At 39.6% G+C, this 19,795-nt stretch overlaps 3 protein-coding genes across 3 annotated transcripts; 2 read left to right on the forward strand and 1 right to left on the reverse strand.

Annotated features, from left to right (window-relative positions):
- The first annotated feature begins 491 nt into the window (after positions 1-491).
- On the forward strand, positions 492-8,475 carry irs4a (insulin receptor substrate 4a). The gene is made up of 2 exons (XM_056731318.1): positions 492-4,156; positions 6,363-8,475. The coding sequence occupies exons 1-2, from the start codon at positions 991-993 to the stop codon at positions 6,365-6,367; spliced, it is 3,171 nt and encodes a 1,056-aa protein (XP_056587296.1). The 5' UTR covers positions 492-990; the 3' UTR covers positions 6,368-8,475.
- Positions 8,476-8,838: 363 nt separating this feature from the next.
- Positions 8,839-15,633, reverse strand: atg4a (autophagy related 4A, cysteine peptidase). Its single transcript, XM_056731342.1, has 13 exons — positions 15,505-15,633; positions 14,731-14,841; positions 14,182-14,253; positions 13,923-14,021; positions 13,480-13,581; positions 12,185-12,257; positions 11,575-11,654; positions 11,245-11,453; positions 10,617-10,695; positions 10,251-10,396; positions 10,012-10,068; positions 9,798-9,903; positions 8,839-9,607 (listed from the first exon to the last, which is right to left on the reverse strand). The coding sequence occupies exons 1-13, from the start codon at positions 15,512-15,514 to the stop codon at positions 9,543-9,545; spliced, it is 1,209 nt and encodes a 402-aa protein (XP_056587320.1). The 5' UTR covers positions 15,515-15,633; the 3' UTR covers positions 8,839-9,542.
- On the forward strand, positions 15,617-19,746 carry ankrd46a (ankyrin repeat domain 46a). The gene is made up of 4 exons (XM_056731347.1): positions 15,617-15,764; positions 16,597-16,921; positions 18,474-18,632; positions 19,127-19,746. Exons 2-4 carry the CDS (start codon positions 16,611-16,613, stop codon positions 19,341-19,343), a joined length of 687 nt encoding a protein of 228 aa, XP_056587325.1. The 5' UTR covers positions 15,617-15,764; positions 16,597-16,610; the 3' UTR covers positions 19,344-19,746.
- The last annotated feature ends 49 nt before the right edge of the window (positions 19,747-19,795 follow it).

Here is a 19,795-nt window from a genome sequence, read left to right on the forward strand (position 1 = left end):
CATTTCATTTTTCTCACTTTAATGTGTCTGGATATTTTATTTAATATAATTTGTTTTGTTTTCTCTCCGTTTTAATTAGCATTAGATTTTCACTGTAATACAGTGTGTTATTTCAAATCTCTCCATGTTGTCCGTGCTTCAGTGTGTAAATCAAATGTTATGCATTTCTTAAAAGCCATAATTTCCAAAGTTGCAATTGTTTAATTTATTTATTCTCTCCTTATATATATACTAATTTAGAAAATGTTAACAGTAAAGACTGATTATAACATAGGCTTGTCCAAAAATGCACGAGTAGTAGCCTATAGACAAATAAATAAATAAATAAATAAATCTGTCTGCGCGGTCAAACAGATGCGCCTACCAGTGATTAAAAGACATTATGTAGCCATTGCAGTACTATTTATTCATCTAGCGTTGTTTTATTACATACAATAAATGTACAATAAACGATGACGATTACGTGCTCCTTTCATTCTGCACTGCATTATCTCTCCTTTGAGCTCCATCCTTCATTCTCGTTACAAATATATTTATTTTAGCAACACAGACTGCAAACATAGGCGGACGACAGTCATTCCCTCCAATCAGCAGACCGAGGCTGCTGTTTCGACGGCATGCATTGGTTTAGAATCCCATCAATCGCGGCATTTTCTGCGTATGCACAAATCAGAAGGGCAGACTGTCCCCGTTCACCCCGAGCCGTGCGCTGACGCGCGCATCACGTGATGTTTTCGCTGGGCTGTAGTGATGTGTAGCCACCATGAGTGAAGCGGGGAAATAAAGATTTATAATGGCAGCGAGGGACGATGGAGGCATTGCGAAGACGCAGCGTTTCGTCGTGCTGAATAATCACAGGGACGATAAATCGGAAGGCGGAGCGGATTACTCGAACCAGCGTTTCTATCGGAGCCACAGACCCGCAGCCAGAAAAATGGGCCGCGCGTCGGTGTAAAGCGGAGGTAAAGTGACCTTTCATCGCATTGTCCCATGGAAGAACGGCCACGTTTATCGAATCACGGCGTCATGTTGACGCTGGAGGCGCAACCGCGTCGCACTGTCACCAAAACGGCCGCGACCAACGGCGACGTCTCTTGTGCTGCCGGGGAGCCTCCGTCCTCCACCTCCTCCTCCTCAATCAATAACAGCGGCTCCCGTTTGCACTCAACGGCCTCCTCTCATTCTCAGCCACAGAGAAGGTATCATCCGCCTTACCATTTTAAAGTGCATCACCTGTTTCCGGATGAGAGTATCCCACAGGATGCTGTTTTAAGGAAGAATCTGCCTCCCCTCCAGTATAAAGTGTATGACTCTGCCTTCTGCCGTGTACTCAGTGCTGATACCACAGCTGCTGCCCTCGCCGCTGCCGCCGTCTGCTCCGGTGGCATAGACAGGGACATATGGAAGTGTGGATATCTCCGAAAACAAAAGCATGGCCACAAGAGGTTTTTCGTCCTGAGGGGCCCAAGCAACCTGGGGCCCAGTCGGTTGGAGTACTATGACAGCGAGAAGAAATTCCGAAATGCCCTTAAAGCCGCAGCGTCCGGGGTGACATGCCCTGCGAAGAGGGTCATTTATCTTTCCCAGTGTTTTACTGTCAATAAGAGGGCAGATGCTAAGAACAAATACCTCATTGCACTTTATACTAAAGACGAGTACTTTGCAGTGGTGGCGGAAAATGAGCATGAGCAGGAAGACTGGTATTTGGCCCTCACTGAACTTATGACCGAGGGCAAAAAGGGGCAGCTAGACAATGACGAACTTGATGATGGTTACGGGACGATTTCGCCAGGTACTATCTTTAAGGAGGTGTGGCAGGTCAACGTTAAACCCAAGGGGTTGGGTCAGACCAAGAATCTAATGGGGGTGTACCGTCTGTGCCTTTCCGCCAAGACTATTCACCTGGTGAAGCTGAATTCGGAGACGCCCGCTGTGAACCTGCCGTTAATGAACATTCGCCGCTGCGGCCACTCGGAGAGCTTCTTCTTCATCGAAGTCGGCCGCTCCTCTTCCATTGGCCCCGGCGAAATCTGGGTGCAAGTCGAGGACTCCGTGGTGGCGCAGAATATGCACGAGACAATTTTGGACACCATGAAGGCTCTGAAGGCCTTTCCTGACTTCAGGCCAAGGAGCAAAAGCCAGTCCTCTGGTTCAAACCCCATACCGTTCATCACCACACGGAGGCATCACGGCAACCTTCCTCCTAGCCAGACTGGGCTCCAGCGACACTCCAGGACCGAATCGATGACGGGCACACCACCTACAGGGAAAACTAAAGGAGGTAGGGGCCAACGTTATCGGACCTCCAGTGAGGGCGAAGGCACCCAGGACCGGCCACTCAGCTCTGGTACAGGCAGTCTGGTGCAGCTAAACACCCCCGTTCTCAGTGTGGGGCGTGAGGAAAGTGGTAGCTGCTGTGCCCACGCCTCACCCGGTTCAACCCATCACACTCGCTCTGCTTCACTTCCTGTGTCTCACTTCCTATCTGCCACCAGCCCCATTAGTGTGTCCAGCAGCAGCGGGCACGGCTCTGCCTCTGACACGCACACCCGCCCCTCAAGCTCCTCTATATGTGGCTCCCCTAGTGACGGAGGCTTTAACTCCTCAGATGAATTCTGCCCGAGCCCATGTGACTTCAGGTACTTTCATGCAAGCTGCACCACCCCTGAATCCCACGGCAACACGCCGCCTATTAGGGAAGATTACCGGCTGACGGAATACATGGCTATGGATTGGCATAAAGATGGAGCCAGGACCTTTGAGGAGGAGAGCAGTTACATGGAACAGACTTTTCTCAAGCTAGCACATTCCTCCAAGCCAAAGCTGGGCAGCGGTTTAGGCGTCACGCAGCAAAAAGCAACGCAAACCGCATCTTCTTTAGATGAATCAAGTCCTGTGGAGTCAAAACGACACCAGGTTTGTTCGTGCCTGCTGAAGTCAGCCTATAAGTCTTACTCTGAATTACATCACCCAAACAAGCCTCCCTTGCTCAGCTCTGAGTGTCAGAAGAAACTGCCTAAAGACGACGGCTACATGCCCATGATGTACACCACGACTCCCTCTCTTCACACAGATTACATCCCTATGCAACCCAGAGTAAACCACCCTGCCACCCTGGACATTCATGCCTGTTCCTCACAGCAGGCGGACAGATATGGCTACATGATGATGCTCCCCGGTGACAGTCCCTTTAACAGACAACAGGCCGAGTATGATGACTACATGGACATGTCCCAAATTACAGTGGCGGAAGGCTTTTCCCAGTACTCACCTGAAGGTCAGAAATCCCAGGGCTCCTACTTCTCTCTGCCACGTTCCTACAAAGCTCCTTCCCGAGAGAAGTGTGAAAAGAGCGGATACATTCCCATGTCCCCTGCTGAGCCCACAAGCCCACCTAGTCCTGGAGATTACATCCACATGAATTTTCGTGCCTCCCACACTACTGTGTCCCCATCTGCTGTGAACTTCCCCTCCACCCCGCCGCCCTCTCAGCCCTGCTACCAGATGTGCTGCTCCTCACCAGACCATGACTACTTAGGCCTGAACATAGACAGTCTCTTAAAGGACCGCCCCCCACGTCACTCGCTTGTTGCTCCATGGAACCCCCCCAACTACGCCCGGCCCTCAGTATGCTCTTACAGCCAGGCGTCGGCAAATTTCGTTCCCGAGAAAATTCACAGTGGCTGTGGAGATGCTGACAGTCCCTCGAGAATGATGCAGCATCTCTGTATCTCCGAACGGCTTCCTCACGGCCCATCCGAGCCCAAGATTATCAGGGCCGACCCGCAGGGCAGGAGACGGCACAGTTCTGAGACTTTCATCCCCTCACCTGGTTCCTCTGCTAGCGGTTGCAGTATCAGGCTCTCAGCTGATCAGAATCTCCCCGAAGCTAGCAGATGGCAAAACTCCACCTCCTTCGATAGCATGTGGTCGCACTCGGAGGCCTCTCCTGACTTTGCAAACTCTGCCGCCGGAGGAACATGCCAGAACACCTCATCCAGCTACCTCAACTACATCGCTCTGGACCTGAGACAAGTGCCCAGGGTGACACACGACACGCCCCCTTCGCACCCAGCTCACAGTAACCTCCAAGAGAGCGAAGCCTATGCTGGTATAGACTTCTCCATGTCAGGAGGACATGCCACTGCCTCAAAAGGTTGGTTGTATTTATGTCTCCCATTATGCTACAAGATAAATGGCAGCAACTAACCACCTAACATTCCTGTGTCTGACTTGAAAAGAAAACAAAGACTGGAGACAACAGTTTTGTGCAGAGAAACCAAACAGTGCAATATGTAACATGTAAAGTTGACAGCTTTAACGTTTTTACATTATGATCTTGGCAAATCTATCTTGTTTCTCTGTTGTTTTAATGATATGAGCCTTTTTTACAGAGACTTCAGCTGAGGACTGTCTATTGAACATGACGCAGTTATAGTTGTGATAAAAAATATGAAAGTACAGATTTGTTATGCCTTTAAGAGACATTTAATATATTTTCTCATAGATTTATCTGAATTGAACTTATTGAATATGATTTAACGTTTGTTTTGCACTTTGAAATTCACTGGGAAAAGGAGGACAGAGCGACTGTGTAGACACAGAGTTGTGATTTGCAAGTATGCTATTAAAGAAACCCACATGCATGCTGCAGAAAATACTCTTGTCTTCACACCAGATGGCAACCTTTATGAGGCAACGTTTATATTGCTTTATCAGGTTTACAGATCTATACCTGCAAATTGTAGCACTTCTTTAGAATAATGTGTTTTGAGTATCTAGTGTCTCAAATTATTCCTTTGGTTCTGCACATTTAGCAACAGTCACATTTTTATTTCTTTTTGTCTGCTCATCTGCTTTTTACGTTGATGGGGGAAGGATATTGAAAATGTAGTTCCTTAAAGTGATAGGTCACCCTAAAATGAACATTCTGTCATTATTTACTCAAGTGATTCCAAACCTGTATACTTTCTTTGCTGTGCTGAATACAAAGGAAGATACTTGGAAAACTGTCAGTAACTAAACAGATCTCATCCCCCATCCCCTATATACTGCCATGATATCCGTTTGGCAACTGCCATGACATCTTTTTGGTTACTGATATTCTTCCAAATATCTTTGTGTTTAGCAGAACAAAGAAGTTTGGAACAATCTGAGGGTGAGTAAATAAGACAGAACTTTCATGTTTGGGTGAACTATCTCTTTGAGTGCTTAAAATTAGTGTACTTACCATGCACTAGCACTAGCACTAGCATGCAGTAGTAATCTGACAAGTAACCTAAACGGTTTTACAATTTTCAATGCATAGTTATTATAACAACTGTGGTGATTTTTTCTGTTGTTACTAAACAACAACAACAAGGACAAAAGAATAGGTAACACTTTACAACAAGGTTGTATTTGTTAGTGCACTAACCAACATGAACTAACAATCATCAACAGTTTTACAGCATTTATTTGTCTTAGTTTGTAGAATTTAAAATCAAAAGGTGTAAATGTTAACACAAGTTAATGCACAGTAAACTAACATGAACATTAATTTTTTTATTAATTAATATTAACATCAACTTGGAACAATAAATGCTTACAAACTATATAACTCATTGTTAGATGTCAACAAATTCTACCTCATTATGATGAGTTACCAAAAAAATATTCATCACTTGTGTATTGTGCGTAATGGTTTAAATAAAACATTCTCTCTAAACTCAATATAATATAATTTTTACTGGATGAGTATTTCACGGTAGATATACGTAAAATTTAAACTTCTAAGAATTTGGGATTATGAAAATAAAGTTAAAACAAATCTTATCAAGAAAGAATTACAGCTGTTTCCCCCAGACTGTTTCAAACTAGAACTATCTAACCATTCTCAAAATGTGGAAATATAAAATTTCTTGATTTTCAAATGACAGACATACCCATTTATATTTTTTCTTTAAACAATACTGGATATGATAAGATTCAGTAGCATCTAATACAATAACTATGATGGACAGAAGTAGATAGTAGTGAATGTATGGTCAAATGACATAAGCTTTTCTTGTTATATCTGTCTTGAGGCCCCTTGGCCCTGGTCCTAAACAAGCTCCGCCCATCATCATTTTGATTGGTCAGTCTTAGCCTAGTACTATCAATCGAAACAGTTTGTGGGATTGCAGTATGCCAGGAGGTGACTTTTAATTGCTTCCTAATTTTATATGGTATGGATGCAATTCATGAATTTTTGCTGTTGATAACAATTGGAAAATTTGGAAAATTGTTACAGTATATGTGTGAGTTAAATGAAGTGTTAAAAACTACTGTATATATGAACACTGATGCATTTAATAATGTGTGATTTATCCTTACCCTTGTAGATTGACTGAGTCACATGCTGATGTTCCCCGGGGGGAATCGAAACATTTAGAGTCCAGTGAACTCTGGAATGGCGAAGAGTAAGCCGTCGCTTCTTCCTCAGACCTCCAACAACAAAGACTGAGAAACTGCACAACCTCTTACGCTCTGGATTTCCCACATAACTGCCTCAACAACTGGTTCATTTGTCTGTTTCTGAAGGAACGTTAATCTTTTTGGTCTTGTTTACTACAGCGGGTTTACAGAACTGTGAGCTCCAGACGTCTAGCACTTATTTGTTGATGTGTTTGTACCTTATTTAAAGTGCATCATAGCTCTTATGTTACAGGTTTACGTTTCTCCACCCAAAATCGGATAGATCTGTGTAAATAGGAGGAGCTTGTATATTGAATAACATTTTGTATAATGAGCCAGGTACTAAGCAGTGCCGTCCCATAACCCCCCACTCCTCAAGACACTCGCCACACATCGCACTCAGTTATATTGATTTTTTTATTTATATAAAGTAAATTAATATTTTTCAGGGAGCATTGAGTTGCAGTGCTTATACTGGAAAAGGGTTTTATTTTGTTGCACGGACCACTTCTATGAAGACCACTTTATTTTATTTACTTTTCGGTTGGCTTTATAGTGTATGAAAACATCTCCTTACGATACCGTTTTTCAAACCTGAATTGGATGAATTCAAAAGTCCAACCATTTTGACCAATGCAAAGCTTAAAAACAAGTATAGACACTTTTCTATGAGCACTTTTTACATGACACAGTGTTTTCTGGATGCTACCTCCTGTTCATGGCGTAGAAAAAAATACTAAAAAAAATCCTTTTAGCCTTGCCTGTATTAGTGCGATATCAAGTATTGACGACTTTGAGGTCAATTGAGATGCAAAGTACCAAGATTTCCATGACCACATACTTATGGTTTTTCAGTCTACATTTAAACGCAATGCAACATTGTTTACATAGATTTGGAGGACTTTTAGGCCTTGATGTAGCCACTGGACACAAAACAAAGAATTGTTTACTATTTCTTGAAGTTAACTTATTCGCATTTCACTACTAGTCTTAAAACTGCCACATTACAGCAGGAAGCTGGAACTGTACAAACTTCACGCTACTTTGCATTACCCACACAGTAAATCCTGTTGTTTTGTTTAATTTATTAATTTATTTATTTATTACATTTTACGCAGTGACGTTCACTGTTTGCGGGACAGTTTGTATAGTGCATCGCTGGTCGTATGAATATAGTACTTACTGAGAGGGGGAATTCAGTGTATATATAACTTCAAACCACCTGTTTTACCCTCAACTCTTGGGCTTTCTTTACCAAGAATTATTTGCTTTTTTGCTTGTACCTGAAAGCTTTATATGAAGACATGTTGGGTTGAGGTTGTGGTTGAAAGCTGTGTAGTAAGATGTGTACGCTTTACAGTAGTAGTCCAGATGATGTTGGGACACGTCAGTGAATTTTTCCATTCGTTTCAGTAGCGGCCAAATGGCCGCTTTCTTTCTTTGACTAGCTTTTGTGTCATGCTATTGTGTCATGATATTGCGTTGCTTTAATGTAAGTAAAATGTGAAATGGAGAAAAAAACAGTAGTATACCGTTTCTTGGGCGTTTTTCTACACAATAACTACAGTGACAGCCTGGAAAAATAATCAAGCTTGTGTTTTTTGTACTAGGGGCTCTACTGAGGTTATAGTTTGGGGATACTGATATTGTGCCGAGTTGTTTGCCTTCTTTCGATGATTAAAAAGGAAGAGTTGGGAAAAAAATGATGTGGAGAGTCTGTGTTGACGATTTGCATTTCATTTGGTCAGTGCTCACTTTTGCTGAAAGTTTGCGATTGGGCTGAAACATGTTGATGATAACGACTGAAGAGAACCATTATCAGCGCCGTCTTCCTTTGTAAATATTGTAATTTTTTATATCCCTTCTCTTGTCAACATGCTACACGGTACCTCCTTCGGTTGTTTTCAGAATGAGGCTGTTTTGAGATTTTCTTTGGTCAGTTTCACATTTTTATATTTTATTTTTGGTGTATATTTATCAGATTGAGTTTTTGCTTGTAATAGAGCTATTGCAATAAAAAAAGTGCCAAGGTATCCCTGACTGAGTTGTGTGCTTGTGATTTATCATTTCCAGTATGATGCAACATTGCTGTGGGCATGTTAAGACTTCTAGATACACCCAACATTTGCTTACATGATCTACACTTCATATGAGAGATGCTGCCCTCCACTGGACAGAAAGAGCATTCAGGTGTGACTATTTCTAAAAATAGAAGATCCATTTTATTCATATAATACAAATCCAGAAATTCCTACTGACAGCAATTGTACTTCAGCTAGTCAGTTAATATTACTAACATAAGCATTAAATAGCTTCTTTCATTTCAAACATTAACCAACAGTCTTGATTTGACCTGAGACAAATCACCAATATAATGTATATAAAATATAAAAAGGACTCATATTTAGCTAGCATTATAGTTTATTTTTTTTTTTAAAGTGATAGGACCACTCCAAGACTTCTTAAACATTTAAATATCTTAATACAAAGCCATATTTACACAAGTGTGCAGGGCTGGGTAAAATCATCCCATCAACAAGGAAAGGAAACGTCACCTTTACCATTTAGAAAAACATAAATATGTCAAAGAGAGAGGCACTTTTAGGTTATGTTTTCCTTGAATAACACTGAATACAAGATGTCTGCATATTCACCATCTCCTGCAGTCAGGAGGTAGTGTGTGTTGAGGTTGTAAAGATACAGTATCATCCTCATGCATTTCCTTCACTGCTCCATGGTACAGTATGATAAAGTTCATGCAATTTGACAGTCCTAAATTTTTTGGGATAATTAAAAACAAGTCTCTATAAGGCCTCCAAATGAAGCTCAATGTCACACAAAGTTGCTACAGATATCCTTGGCTTGCTTTTTCCTGCTAAATGCAGATAAAATGAAAACTGAACAGGCTCATATATAAAAACAGCTTATCTGTTGGCCTTGTATTGTCCTGGCTGTTGTTTTGCCATTGTTTGCTTAATTTTGTGTTGAGTAATTATTGTGTGCTTGGTGTTGATCTGAGGCACTTGTGCGGCGTGGAGCAGAAGAACGTTTGTGATGCCTCCTCAGCCAGGACTCTCATTGGTCAACTTAACTGAGTGGGGCCGAGATCACACGTTGAGGATTTCAAACTCCTCCTCTGACTCAAAAAGCTTGTCTGGAGACTCAATGAACTCTATAAAGCAAGCACAGAAGATTAAACTTTTAAACACATTTTAAAGTAAAAAACATAGGGTCGACTTGGTCATGTTGTTCAATGGGATTTTACTGTGAGCATACCATACAAGAATGGATTAAGACCTGAATGCAAGTTTACAGTGAAAAGCAGTACAGCCTGAAACAGATCACTGAGTAAAAAGCATTACCTGCTCCTGTGGTCTGCACCTCTGGTTTGGTGGGGGGAACAAACGGAGGCCAGTGAGATGGATGTTTCTCTACCAGCTCAAACAAGTTATTCTTCTTGAGGAGCTCCTTTAAATCACAGCAAAACAGAGCAAGGTAAAACGTATGAAGAGAGCATCTCACATTAACATGTAAGTGATGACAACAGGCAGAGACAGAGTCATGTCAAAGTTATACCTGCTTAACCAGGTTACACCAGCTGTCAAAGTCCTCCTCACTCCCGCAGAAAAACCCCTGGTGACAAACACATTTACTTTCATTTTTCTATTAAAACATCTTCAATCTGCTTCATAAAGGATCAGGGAACCTACTTCACATTCACAGGACATTTCCAGAGATGATTTGCTACCATTTTGACAACGGGTTAAATCTTACACATGACCTTCAAAACATGAACACGTGAGAAAGCGCCTCACCAGTGCAACAGAAGGGTCCAGACTAGTGATTTTCATGCGGTGTGGAGTCCTCTGACAGTGATAGCTCTGATCATCCACAGCAATCCCAGATTCAGACTCCACGGCCTGCTGGGTGGTGTGAGGGTCCAGATAGATCAACTCATCATCTGCTCAGGGCAAAACACACCATCAAAGCACAATACCACACATTTCTTGAATAATCGTTCTTGTTTATTTTTATTGCCATAGCTTGCAACCATTTTAAAAAATGCAACGTCATTGCTGAATCTGACATTGAGGATTCATTATTGAGTGTGCAGTTTTACTACTACAAATAATGGCAAGACATATACTTGCATTCAGAAAGCAATTATAAAGCCAACTCACCAATAACTCCAATAAAATAATAGGCCAGATTGGGCTTTCCTCCCAAAACGCCACATGACTGAGGCATTTTAAAACACTCCTGGAAAACATGAAGTACTGAAATTTAAACAACATAAAACTGATTGTCTTATTCCAACACCAATGGCCAAAAGGGATTTGATGTCCATGGAAAATCTTCACAGTCTATTAAAAATCTTCTGTATGTTGTGTAGTTGTGTTAAACGCAACAAGCAACGCCTTGGCCAAAAAACGTGCCACAAAGCTTTCTGAGTTAAGACCCAGCAGAATGACTACAGAATATTAATACACAAGAGGATCAGCAAAAAATAATAATATTTAAAATGTCATCAGTGTTTGCTTTATTTGGTGCGTTTGTTTTGTTTTCTATGCATTTTTTTGCATACATGAATAAAACCAGCAAACTAGTGTTTTGTCCATTTTGTCCCACATAAGTCATATTTTAGGGGATAAACATTGTAGAAATATGCCCTCCCAGACATCACTTTTGGCCTCTACTTGTTGATATTTGGATGCAGAACAGAGTTATTATCATTAGTGAGGTTAAAAAATACTTCATGACCTATATACCCATATCTAATCCCGTCAAGAGGTAACAACTGTGTCATACTTTGAGGGCCTGAATATAAACAGGGTTGATGTTGTTAATGCCCATCCGCAGAGGAATCACCAGCAGCAGGGGCCTCCAGTCCAAGGGCTCTTGTGATTGATGGCATCTCTGGCCCTCTGAACAGCTCTGGCCTGACACAGAAACCTCACTCCGGCCGCAGGGACCAGCCCTGGGTCTGCTCTCTAGGCCTGGCTGACGACACTGTTTCTCTGGTATAGAGTAAGTAGGTGTCGAAATAAATGCAGGGTGGAGAAGAAAAGACCGAAATCAAGAATAACAAATTGACTTAATTACAATTAGGGCTTTCTAGTCTAGAGAAAAAACACTTACTGATGTCCTCAAGAACAACCGTATTGTCCATTGACACATACACAGCCAAAGGATTCCAATCGTCAAACAAAGCAAGTTTCCTAAAGGCAAAAGAATGTCAAGTATTAAATGGACAGTTCGCAAGAAAATAAAATTCTGTTTTATTTTTTAACACTCTAATTTGTTGTGACAAACCTGACATTGTTACATCTATGATAAACAAAATGAGAAGTTAAGACAATTTCTGTTAAGTTTTATCGGTGTGTACACAGTATTGAGAAAAACATTACTTCTCTTACTACTGTCTATATTTAACGTTAGTTTGCAAAACTGAAAATTTGAGAAAAGCGCTATAGAAATAAAATCTAATTTATGTCATTGTTGACCGAAAAATTCCCATAAATTCTCAATTTGTATAAAATATAATATGAGCATGATAAACCCTTGTGATCGTTTGTTTTCACTCTAGAGCTATGTTTTTCTTCCAAAAAGAAAAATTCATATGGGTTTACAACAACATACCAGTGATTAAATAATGACCAAAGTGTCATGAACTAAAAACAAAAACAAGGACACTTGACAATTATACATCATGAACCCAATAAAAACTTTAGTAGCAAAACTGACTTACTTGAGCACTTGTGCCACTGTATTTGGACCATACCATTCTCCAACAGACTTGCCCTCTCCAACACCCATCTGGGCTACATATGTGGAACACAGAACAGACAAAATTCAACAATCACATTGAGAGTCTGTGTTTCACAATGAGTTGTATTTAAACCAACAAGATACTGAAACAGTAGAACAAAACATTTAAATACAACATGATCCGGGTCACAAAAACAACATGAATTACAGAATGTCTCAGTGATTGGTATGTTTTACTGACTTTGCAGAAAATATCAGGTGTGTAATAACACACTTGTCTCTGTCTTTGGCTCAGATCCGGTGGATGTCAATGCAGATCATTCCTGAGAAGTTGTCAGTGTTTCTGCCACAATGCTATTTCTTCTGCTGCTTTTAGCAATGTAAACAATCAGTCAGACGAAGTGCTACGGCTCCATCTATGCTTACAATGGCTTGAATAATACAAGTGAGTTTGTTTTCAGTCTCTTAGGGCACGTTTACACAGTGAGAAACAGAAAAGTCTTTCCTTTGCGTTTTTGAAAAGTTTCACGTACACATCACACCTTTATCAAAACGATCTGCATTTACAGGGATCCAGGAAAATGGATAAAACTGCTGTAGTATGCACGCCAGGCCAGTGGATGGTGATGATGTTGTTGTGTAAAGAAAAAGGACGTACCTTTGCACATACACATACACAGTTATAAGCCAAAAGGGCTTTATAATACTGTTGGTCGACGTATATGTGAGTTTAAAGCCTAGCGAATGTAAATAGTGTGTCTCCGCTGGTGTTATTGGTGAAGCAAATCCACATTTTGCTGGGGAAACGTTAATAGTCGAGTAGCGAGAGCTCATGTTTTGGCTATACTCGCGCGACGTCATTGTTTTCCGAAAGTTCAGTCTTGTAGTTTACATGGAAACGAAAACAGCAGCGTTTTCAAAAAGTTGCACTTTGAGACCCGTTTTCAAAGGTTTGCGTCTTCAGTCCCCTAAAACGCCGTTTCCGTGTAAACGGACAGCCAAAACGCGTAAATGTTTTCGCATTTTCAGTTGAAAACGTTCTTGTGTAAATGGCCGTTAAAGCCTGAATGAAAATTCCAGAATGTCGTTTTAGAGCATTTAAGTATATACATACAGTATATACTTGATATTAATCATAAAAATATTTAACGTTGTATTTTTTTTACACTTTTATTTAAAAATATGATAAATATATATACTTCTTAAAATGTGTCCCATGATAAATACCATATTTTCAATTTGATTGAAGGCTTTTGAATACTGAATTCGCCTCACCCATCTGGTGGATGGAGTAGCAACTATCCTTCTTGTCAAGAAAGCAGTGCAAGATACGGTGGTACTCTTTGGGCTGATGTTTCTCTGGATCCCATCGCCAGTCTAGAACATACAGTGACGTAAGGAATTTAATAAAGTACTTACACCAGAAATGCACATTCCTTTACGACCAAATGAAATCATTATATACTTGGGAGCAGGTGTTTTTCATTTATAAATGCAGACAAAAAAATGAGTTGGCTTCTCAACGTTTTGCAGCTGGAATGGAATACTATGATCCTAATATAATATCTAATATTTGATTAGATCATAGAAATAATCTACGGTATTGTTGTGAGAAATGTTTCCAACAGCAGTATGCAACACTGTCGGCCAGCTTATTATTAAAAAGTATAAGTAGTAAAGTATAACACAATCCTTTTATCTGGTAGACGTTCATTTACCTCGTCCGAGGTGCCTGCAGAGCAAAGCCTGTGCAAGAATCATCTGTCCACAGCGTAGCATGCAGCCCCATCCTGCATCTGATGAAGGGCCTGTTCCTCCTACAGACCACAGACAAATGAAGTGCCTTTCATAGAGTACTGACTCAGTGAGCTTGTCATATTGTCAACAGCCGATGATCAAGTCCTGGTTTTATTGCGTTTCAGATCCACTTCACTCGGTCAAGACAAAAAACACAAAACCTGATCTGGTCAGACTTACCTATTGGAGAGAACTTTTTTCTGTACGTAAACCACAGTCTTGATCGCACATCTGAGAGCAGCTCTGCATTCACTGGAAAAGGTGACATGAGGAATAAAAAAGTAAACCTCATTTGAACAGAAAATTCAATTTTAAGTAGTTTTCATATTTAATGCCAATTTTTCTGAACTATATGGGCAATTTCTTAAAATGGTTTTAAAATGTCAGTGAAAAAAATGTGCTTTATTTTTGCCAACATATGTAAGCAATGTCACCACAGGTGTTTCCCAAATTGCGCATGTATACACTATTCTACTATTCTGTAGTATAAATAGTGTGAGTAGTGCGTTCACAATGATAAAAAAAATTTCATGAAACATTGCAGCGTTTATAGTACATAGCTTATCAATGTGGGTCATTTTCTTTTTAAAATTCATGTGCCCTCATGATCTTCAGTTAAAATCTGAAAATGCACTTCCGCCCTGAAATGAAGCTATCCATCTCAAATGGAAAAATAAAGTTAACTCAGATCTGACTGGTTGAATTGCATTAGGAAAATAGAGGCTTTACTTGTTTTATTGTAACATGCTCCCAAAATCCATACTGGCTCATCTGTGTCTGGAAAGTCTTCTTCTAAGAACTCAGACAAAACGTTGATTTGATTCTCATATGTAGCTAGAACTGAAATCATAAATGAAAATATCAACAGTCAATGGCTTCACAGGCTGAATGCATGCAGTGCCCATGAAACCCTAATAAAAATTAACATGACCAAAACACCAAAAATATACTGTGTATACTGGTAGGTTGGTAACGTTAGTAGTATAAAAAACTAACCCCTCTGACCAAAGATGTAAGTAATTGTTTCAAAATGGTGGTACATGGTACAGAATGAGTTACAATTTAGACCGTACTCCAATGTATGTTCCAAACTATGGTACATGCCCAGAAACATGGTATAATCATGGTACATATCCAAGAAACCATATGTTAGCATATGTCAACAAACATGGTATTACCATGATACTGTTTTGTTAGAGGTGTAACCCGAACACAGTAATCATTATTAAGGATCAGAAACAAAACAGCAGCAAAGACAACTCCTGTGGGCAGACAGGTGAACTCTGTTTGGTATGAGATCAAAGTAGGATTTGCACATAGGCCACTAGAGAACAATGAGAAAACTTGAAACTCAGTTACGATTTTTTGGTAGAAGACACACAGACAAATCTGCCTTAAGCGCAGTCGATGCTTTTCTAACCCAAACCATCGCCTTAACATAATCGTGTTATTAGACCGACAAACTGCTCCTTAAATTCTGATTTTTATTTATACATTTCTTACCTGCCTCCATCCTGTGCTGTCATCGGCGTTTAGAGTCAGCGATACAAACACAGCGCGTTGCATCGTGGATAATAGTGTTCTCACCCCAGGCATCCTGATGATAAAAAATCACAATAAAAACTACATTTACCAGTTCTCACAGTTTAGCCCGGAAGTTAGACTTCACCAAAATATTCCATAGCATGCTAGTTTATGTAGTCTTTTAACTCTCCGTATTTTGGCGTCGTTCATTTGTTTTTCTCGAAGCAGACAAAACGCAGGTTGGAAGCGTATTATTTAATAGTAAACCTTTGATCAGTGACAGTGAAGTATTGATAAAACCTCTTCTGTTCAGAAAGAATGCTATTAAATTGTGTCGTTGATTTGCAAATGTAATTTGTTTTATCGGTTTGGTTTAGTCCAGTTTGGCTAATCCGCTAGCTAGTATGATTAAGACTCCAACGTTAGCCTGTACGACCACAAACAAACAATTTCATATTTCAGCTACTTTTAGTAGTTACATGTTTTCTAGAGGTTACAGCTATGCAGTGATTACAACCTTTATGTGACAGTCTATACTTTATTTCCTAAAAAACGTCAATTTGCGTAGTAAATGTACAGTCTTGTGTATGGAAATTGTCTGCTGTGTGTTTGTTGCATGTAAACCTTCCTAAATTGTTGCTCGTATATCATTAGCGTAGTCAAGGATGTATTTTTGTTTATATTTTTATTTCAGAAGAAAATGCAATTACAAACATGGACAGGGAAAACAATCACATCTGAATTATGATGCAATATAACAATAAATTGATAACAATAAATGCACAGTATTCAATTCAATTTTCAAAAATTAATGGGCTTTATTTATTTTTATTTTAAAGGGGAGTAACTTTAAACTCATTTACACATTACATTTTAATAAATAGTCCTGTGATATGACAAGTGAATTTTAAAACGACAAATATTTAATGTGCTCTAAATATTCCCTTAATGTAGTTTGTACAATGTCTTTAAACTTTTTAGGTCAGATATGGTACTATTATTTACATTGTGATGTGTCATGTCTAACAATTGTTTATGAAATGTGTAATTAAAGATTTTTTTTACTCACAGACACCCTGTGCACAATGTCCTACGTCTTCATCAATGACTCCCTGCAGGCCACCGTTCCTCTGCTGCAGGCCTGTATTGATGGTGAACTAACAGATGCAAAACACCTGCTCGAGTCAGGCTTTGACCCCAACACACGGGACTGTCGTGGGCGGACTGGTCTGCATCTGGCTGCCGCTCGAGGTGATGTGGAGATATGTCGTCTGCTGCATAAATTCGGTGCTGATCTGCTGGCCACTGACTCACAGGGTAACACGGCACTGCACTTGTGTGGACATGTAGATACCATCCAGTTCCTGGTGTCCAACGGCCTCAAGATTGATATCTGGTCAGTGTCTTTTTGCATTTCAGACAAAAGTTCTGCGGGTCAGTGAATGTGTCATGGTACCTTATTTATCAAATTCCACCTAATTTGTGTTGTATTCCAAGCTAAACCATCAATCAAAGTTGTAGATTAACTGCACCGATACTACTTTTTCCTTTCCGATCCGATTTCGATATCTGAATTCTGCGTATCGGCCGATTCCGATTCTGATCCGATACTAGCACTGTTTTTCATGATCAAAGTAGACTTGCATATTTTAACTTTTATTGCCAGAGATGAATAGTTAAGCATGTTTACTTTCAAGTACATTTTAAACTATCTGTACTTTATCAGAGGACTTTGGACAAAAATGCTTTCCTACAGTATGAATCACATCATACTTATTCCACTACAGTCCATAAATAAATTGGTTTTTTTTTTTACTTTAAATCCATGAGTACATTAAAATCTACCATTTTCCTTTACTTAAGTATTTTTACTTAAGAGTATGATTTTTTTAAATGTAATTAAGTGCTGTATTAAACTTAAAAATACAAACAAAACAAAAATGTGGTCTCATAAAGCACAGATACTTACAAAATATTTAACAAATAAATTTCTGTTTATTACACAAAGCTATCAAATTATAAAAGTGTCCAAACTCGCTCATGCACATCCTGGACACAAAATGATGCGCTTAATACATTCGCTTCTACGTTATTTAAAGTCATGCGCATTGGACGCAGAATGATGCGCTTAAAGCACCCGCTTCACTCACGAGCATCCCGGATAGAGATGATCCTGTTGTCGCGGGGATCTTTGCTTCCCAAGTTCAAAACAGTTATAACACAAAGAGAATATATATGTTATCTGTTTAAATCATAGAAAATTGAATCCATCCTAAAGTTTAAAGTTATGTATGAATGACGCATAACATAGACCGCTTCCAGTGCTTGAATCTAATAACATTACACTCAGCGAGTACCGTCTCCGGCAAAATGTGTTTTAAACAAAACCACCCTCTATTATCTAGTGATTATTAAGAATATTGAAAACATTGGAACGAGAAAGATCCTGACTGTTCCCGGACACACGCATGCTGGATTGAGATTGACAGATTACCGCACCAGCGGAGGTCAGAGTTTTATAATTATGCTATATTGGTTTATTCCTCGCATAAAGCTATCGAAATACATGACATCGAAAACAGTGCATGACAACGTTTATGGTAATTTCCTGATAGTTAGTCCTTTATGAAGCTTTATAGTAACATCCACGGGTATCGCAACGGATCGGACTAAAGAGAACCCGTCAGTCCGATACCCGATCCAGCAAAAAAGACCCGGATCGGCCTCAATTCCGATCCAGAGTATCGGATCGGTGCATCCCTCGCAGGTTTTGTAAAGAGATTTATTTGTTCGCATTATTCTTTTATCGCGAGTAATTATCTATAATACATTGTAACGTCCTCTTAAGAGTCTTGTATAACTATACATGAGAATCATGCATAAATCATTTGTTTGTATTTTATATTAACTTGATTTTTAATACAGAATTTTGTTTAAAATGTAAACAGCAATCACAATGGAGCAACTCCACTGGTGTTAGCCAAAAGACGTGGCGTGAACAAGGATGCGCTACATTTGCTGGAGGGGCTTGAAGAACAAGAAGTGAAGGGCTTCAACCGTAGCTCACATTCCAGCCTGGAAAAGATGCACATTGCTGAGAATGAAAGGTGAGATTCATCGAATCTTGTGAAATGTCAATGCGAAATACTATCTGGTCACTTGCTAAACTGTGTGCTTCTGTCCATACCAGCTGTTTACACTTAATGTAGTTTTTACTTTACTTCAACCCAAAATGTCCAATGTGCAATATGATCCCTTTACATACTTTACTTTATAGTCTTAATTATTTTTCTGTTGTTTCTGTACTTACCCTTTTCAATTTTTCTTCAAAACAAATCACTTTAATACTGCTTTTTATATTTTTGCAGTGAACCTTATGTTTACTATGTGCACTATTCCAATGCTGTTTGTATTTGTGTAGAATACTGGAAGATATACTGCCAAAATGTGCATTAAACAGAGCACACTGAAATTGCTTTAACGTCTACTTAACATGTTTTCTATAATAATTCAACACAACTGTCTGATGAGGTCATGGGATGAAAAAGTAGTCTGTTTGATAAAGTGTCCCCTCTCATTCAATCTGTTGTATCTTGTGCAGTGCCATGGAAAATCACTCTCTTCTCAACCCGCACTTGCATCACAGCGAGGGCGTGCTCTCCAGCTTCCGGACCACATGGCAGGAGTTCGTGGAGGATCTTGGTTTCTGGAGAGTTATTTTGCTTCTGCTTGTTATTGCCCTGCTGTCACTTGGAATCGCATATTATGTTAGTGGGGTGTTACCATTCACTTCTAATCAGCTGGAGCTTGTGCACTAACCTAACAACATTTTAACAACATTATTAACACTTAAACACATAATAATGATCTTTGATTATCTGACGATTGTTTCTACATTTACTGTTGTGTAACCACACTTTTCCTACCCACATATACTCTGTTACTAAATAAAAAAAAACAGTTGTGTATAATATTGTAAATAGACCTTTTAATGTGCTTTAAAATGATCGCTTTTATTATCTTGATGTTCAAATAGATCCTTTTATTGTGTTTCGCATTTGCTTGTTATGTCCATTTTTTTTAATGGTCCGAGAGCATTATTCCTACTTAATTTATTTTAATTTTTCATTAAATTGTTGCAAGAAGTGTGTTCATGAACCTTATTTTACATTACAATTTCCAGCAAGAAATATCTTTTTTAAATAAATAACTGAAAGAATGGTTAATTGTCCAAGTCATTTTTTGTTTGTAATCATGGCCACAGCGCCTC

The sequence above is a fragment of the Triplophysa dalaica genome, chromosome 19 (genome assembly GCF_015846415.1).
Source record: "Triplophysa dalaica isolate WHDGS20190420 chromosome 19, ASM1584641v1, whole genome shotgun sequence".
In the NCBI taxonomy this organism is placed as follows: Eukaryota; Metazoa; Chordata; class Actinopteri; order Cypriniformes; family Nemacheilidae; genus Triplophysa; species Triplophysa dalaica.